Source organism: Taudactylus pleione, unplaced genomic scaffold, assembly GCF_031769625.1.
Source record: "Taudactylus pleione unplaced genomic scaffold, aTauple2 ptg000738l, whole genome shotgun sequence".
Taxonomy (NCBI): Eukaryota; Metazoa; Chordata; class Amphibia; order Anura; family Myobatrachidae; genus Taudactylus; species Taudactylus pleione.
Window position 1 is genome coordinate 387,451 of NW_028285140.1, and position 6,000 is coordinate 393,450.

The following is a 6,000-nucleotide window of genomic DNA, read 5'->3' on the forward strand; positions in this document are numbered from 1 at the left end:
CTGGAACCAGTGCTCTACCTTACCGCAGCTGGAATCGGTGCTCTAAATTACCGCAGCTGGAATCGGTGCTCTACCTTACCGCAGCTGTAATCGGTGCTCTACCTTACCGCAGCTGTAATCGGTGCTCTACCTTACCGCAGCTGTAATCGGTGCTCTACCTTACCCCAGCTGGAATTGGTGCTCTACCTTACCCCAGCTGGAATCGGTGCTCTACCTTAACCCAGCTGGAATCGGTGCGCTACCTTACCCCAGCTGTAACCAATGCTCTACCTTACCGCAGCTGGAATCAGTGCTCTACCTTACCGCAGCTGGAATCAATGCTCTACCTTACCCCAGCTGTAACCAGTGCCTTACCTTACCCCAGCTGTAACCAGTGCTCTACCTTACCGCAGCTGGAATCAGTGCTCTACCTTACCACAGCTGTAATCAGTACTCTACCTTACCCCAGCTGTAACCAGTGCTCTACCTTACCGCAGCTGGAATCAGTGCTCTACCTTACCACAGCTGTAATCAGTACTCTACCTTACCGCAGCTGGAACCAGTACTCTACCTTACCGCAGCTGGAACCAGTGCTCTACCTTACCGCAGCTGGAATCAGTGCTCTACCTTACCGCAGCTGGAATCAGTGCTCTCACTTACCGTAGCTGGAATCAGTACTGTTACATCTGTAAAATCAGCTCATGCGCAGCACTGCCTACAGCTGCGGTAACTGTGTGCACACAGAGGGGGCTGAATATAGATAATTTTTTTTACATTTTGTTCTCACAGCAGCAGCCGTAGCCGGAGGAGGGACCAGGGAGTGAGGAGGGAGCCGAGGAGGACCTGCCCAGCAGAAAGCAGGTCAGTGTAACCCGCTGTACGCCATCTGAGAATGGCGTATAGTAACACCATCAAATTCCAAAAATATATAATTTTCGGAATTTGATGAATAGCATAATTTCCATATCCCCACACTAGTGTACCCATACTAATGTACCCATACTAATGTACCCATACTAATGTACTAATGTACCCATACTAATGTACTAATGTACCCATACTAATGTACTAATACTAATGTACTAATGTCCCCAGACTAATGTACCCATACTAATGTACTCATGTCCCCATACTAATGTACCCATACTAATGTACCCATACTAATGTACTAATGTACCCATACTAATGTACTAATGTACCCATACTAATGTACTAATGTACCCATACTAATGTACTCATGTACCCATACTAATGTACTAATGTACCCATACTAATGTACTAATGTACCCATACTAATGTACCCATACTAATGTACTAATGTACCCATACTAATGTACTAATGTACCCATACTAATGTACTAATGTACTAATGTACCCATACTAATGTACTAATGTACCCATACTAATGTACCCATACTAATGTACTAATGTACCCATACTAATATACCCATACTAATGTACTAATGTACCCATACTAATGTACCCATACTAATGTACTAATGTACCCATACTAATATACCCATACTAATATACCCATACTAATGTACCCATACTAATGTACTAATGTACCCATACTAGTGTACCCATACTAATGTACCCATACTAATGCACTAATGTACCCATACTAATGTACTAATGTACCCATACTAATGCACTAATGTACCCATACTAATGTACTAATGTACCCATACTAATGCACATATACTAATGCACCCATACTCATGTACTAATATACTAATGTATGGGGAGTGTGGAAATTAACACAGGTGGACTTAACCAGGAGATACAGTATCAGTGATATGTCCTGTGCTAAACGTCTTCATAAATACTAAAATAACGGTAATTAAGGAAAATGTCCTTAAAACCGTCATTGTAGTGTTAATGAATAGGCCTCTCTCTCTGGTTGATTATTAGTTTGTATCCTAGCAGATGATAAATAGCCTGTAGACAATGTACATCTGACCAGTTGGGCCCCCCCAGGATCTCTGAATAACAGCAGTCACCCCCCACATCCGAAATGGTGAAAACATATTAAATATTTTTCAAAATGTAACACACAGGGGGTGATTCAATTCCCGGGTGATGTTACATTGTGCACCATCATGTGACTTACCAGTGCCATTATATATGTGAGGATAAATGTGTGATGTGGAGGCGATGTTGGAGTGATGTGTGTCAGCGTTATATATATGCCATTTTTCCTACATCATATCATGTGACTTACAAGTGGTGTAATATATATTGTTTTTCAGCACACTGAATACTTGTAACAATATATGAAGACTATATGGTAATAAAAATCAGAGATATTGGTTGCATGCATTTGCAAATACATGGAAAGCTGCTAGGCCACGTCACGGCTTCTCTGTCACTAGCAGTCCCTAACACTAAGGGGTTCACATCCAGGGCGCTGTGCACCCTGAAAAACGTCCAGCCCAGGACCCCCCCAGGGCATCACACGAAAAATGGAAAGAGTGACAGTGCAGTGTAAAGTATAGATGTGTAAGACTAATTAATAAGTGTTGAAAAAAGGGGTTAAAATATATGTGAAATATAACATGAATAAAATACAAACATAACAGGTGATGTGAAAAGTAACTATGTGTATTAAGTGGTGATGCCCCGAGGAGGCCCAGCCAGAGTAGCCTCGAGGGCCCTACGCCCAAACGCTTACCCCAAATGTAAAATATACCAATTATAAGGCCTCATGGTAAAGGCACATATATTTTGTCAAATGTAAGGCACATACATAAATGCATCCAAATTGAGAGCCAGCTTACCTGGGAGTCACCCATCTGAATTCCAACTAGCACTACTAGAACCAGCATGCCCTACTAATGCTGGCTCCTTCATGCATCTCATACCAAACAAAAAATGGCAGCTGCTCAATCAATCTGGCAGCACTAATCAGGTGCATGAAAGGGAGGGGTCATACTAAGTAGAAAATAATTGAGGGTGTTCACATTACATCCACCATACAACTCAGAAATGCCATGCATAGAAATGACTATGGGCAGCACAAGTACTGGGGGTGCCCAAGCACCCACAGTGCCCATATAGATGGCTCTTATGGCTGGGACTATGGCTCCTACCTTACCATAGCTGTGTGATTAATCAAGTCCAGGGGTCACCACTCTTTTTGTGGGTACACAAATGGGGAGTTGGCAGGGGGGTAGCAGTACTTCCTAATATCCCACACCCCTTGGGTCCACAACTGGGACTGGCACTGACGGGTCAGGTGATAATCTGATAGGGGATGTTAGTATGCATTCGGGGGCAAATGGCCTAGTGGTGGCTGTATCTCGGGGAAGGTTTGGTTTCCTCCTCAGACTAAGACGCTATAGTCAGAGCCAGGGATCTGGCCGTCAGGTAATGGCCTCTCTGCAGTCTCGTTCCCGATATGTAAGATCCACCAGTCACACAGGTGAGAGGAGGGAATTGGCTTCTTTAGGGACACCGGTCACCTTATGTATGTATATAGGTGTGATTGCAGATCTTTTTGTCAGACCTGCTGTAAATGCCGCCAAACTGCCCGATGTGCGTGAATGGTACCGATGTCTATGCAGAAGAGCAACAGTGGACAGATTTGAGAAAGCAGATGTGGGCGTCTTTATGTTGACGGAGCTTTGGCGAGCATTAGCATATTTTCGCAGCTGCATTCTGTGCGAATACACAGCTGCGATTGCTGCCGAATCAGGGCCTCAGACTATAATATTCTGTTATAATGCTCAGACCTACTATATGTGACAATAACATTGTATGATCTTACTATGTACATACCCTCATGGCTATTTATAAACCTCCAAAAAATATGAGCTCCCCCTGCCCAGCCGCCTATATAATCAGCGTCTGGAGAGAGACTCACCTGTGCGATGCTTATGTCGGTATTCTCTGCCATGGTGCAGCCAACGTCCTACAAGAGATATAGTGGGGTACATTAACAAACAGGGGGTTCAGCATAAAATGTATCTCTGCCCTACACACAGTATGGATCAGCCATTTCTATTGGTTACTTTTATCTACAGTAAGTCAGCGGTGCTCAATCAGTGTGTAACATTATTAGATTGGTCCTGTGCTGTCACAGGTGTCACCTCCTATACAGAGCTCCAGCGACACCTAGTGGTGCAGCTCAGAATCACAGCTTCTTTTCCTACAATCTGATATTGTGCAATCACAGTGATTTGGCGGCTTTGTGTTATAATACTTAGCCTGGCAATAAGGCCAATGCTTGGTTTATTATTATTATTATTATTATTATTATTACTATTATTATTGCAGTGTACAACCCCCCTTTTCAGCCCACACCATGATGACCACAATAAAAAAAATAGCATAGAATACTAAAGACACATGTTCTTAAGATCCCCTCAGTGTAACAAATGAAATACTTAGCAGCACCTGTGGATCTTTTAAAATGTGTCAGCCAGTAGTGAATATATTGTGCACAACTAGGAGATCTGCAAAACATGCACTGTTAGGGGTGCACTGATATAGACCATCTGGGGTCAGTTATTATTAATATGTATAATAAATTAATAATACACTATCCAGTGCATAAGGAGACCAATGTGTACATATATGTTCAGGGCAGGGCAAAGTTCTTTTTCTGCCCCCAGACTCCCGGACTTCAATGATCTGGAATGGTGCCCACATCTGAGATAAAAACATTTACCTTAGAAAATGCCTACTTACTGTTATAGCTGATCCTCTATATATCAGAATTATTATATACACTATACTTTGTATGACATATTATAGCTGGTTAAGTGCCGATTATGCCCTCTTCATGGACTGGCCACACTTGCTCTAAGATCAAGCATTTGGAAAGTCCCTCTAGAAAACCTGCATTTGCCCCTGGTATGTGCCCTCTAATATAAAGCACTACATACACTTTCATGACTATACACCATACTTGCCTACTTTTGAAAAAGCTTTTTAGGGAGACTGTGAAAGCAGCACCTAGGAGTAAAGTGGGCGTGTACTGCTACATCTGAGGGGCGTGTCATACATGTGATGGGCGTGTACTGCTACATCTGAGGGGCGTGTCATACATGTGATAGGCATGTACTGCTACATCTGAGGGGCGTGTCATACATGTGATAGGCGTGTACTGCTACACCTGAAGGGCGTGTCATACATGTGATAGGCGTGTACTGCTACATCTGAAGGGCGTGTCATACATGTGATAGGCGTGTACTGCTACATCTGAGGGGCGTGTCATACATGTGATGGGCGTGTACTGCTACATCTGAGGGGCGTGTCATACATGTGATGGGCGTGTACTGCTACATCTGAGGGGCGTGTCATACATGTGATGGGCGTGTACTGCTATATCTGAGGGGCGTGTCATAACATTGATTTGCATCCAAATGTAAATGAGCCCCAAAGCAGTCAGTAAGATTTAGTTGTTGATGAAAACACACTGATACTTATCAGAAAATACATGTAGCCATAGGGATCATTGTGCCTTATGTGTTTTTGTTATTCTATAACAGCTTCATAATGGGGGTGAGTTGCAATCAGGGAGATTACTGGGCTCTTCAGTAAGACAGGGAGATTTCTGCTACAGTATTTCAGGGAGTCTCCCGACAATGGCAAGCATGTATAGATACCAGTATTTACAGACATATAATAAGAATTTGAAACTCATTACTTACCTTTAGACACTAACAGCCGTCCCCCTTGTGTGTCCTTCCTCCTGGTAACTATGTTTCACCAGCTCCACAGACAGGTAACAGCGGAATACAGCAGGATTCCTCTATACCGTATATATAGCGAGATAAGAGCCGCGCCCCGGTCACTGCTCACATTACAGATTCATGGAAATAGAAAGTAACAGAAAGTGCGGGAAACATCAGTTTGAACTTTGTCTAAGCCCAGTGGGTGTGATTGTACAGTATAAGCATATGATGTATACTGAATACACAGAAGGATAGTACAGTATAATTAGCATATGACGTATACCTGAATACATAGAAGGTATTGGTTGGTTTTCTAACATACGATTTGGAGTTGATGGTA

The 6,000-nt window shown here is 43.0% G+C and overlaps 1 protein-coding gene across 1 annotated transcript in view; it reads right to left on the reverse strand.

Annotated features, from left to right (window-relative positions):
• LOC148477173 (uncharacterized) overlaps positions 1-5,713 on the reverse strand; it is a 58,677-nt gene extending 52,964 nt beyond the window's left edge. The window contains exons 1-2 of the mRNA XM_088457084.1: positions 5,637-5,713; positions 3,845-3,892 (exon numbers count right to left, since the gene is read on the reverse strand). Of these exons, the coding sequence (XP_088313210.1) occupies positions 3,845-3,877 (33 nt within the window). The 5' untranslated portion in view covers positions 3,878-3,892; positions 5,637-5,713. The remainder of the gene's footprint in view (positions 1-3,844; positions 3,893-5,636) is intronic.
• Between the last annotated feature and the right edge of the window lie 287 nt (positions 5,714-6,000).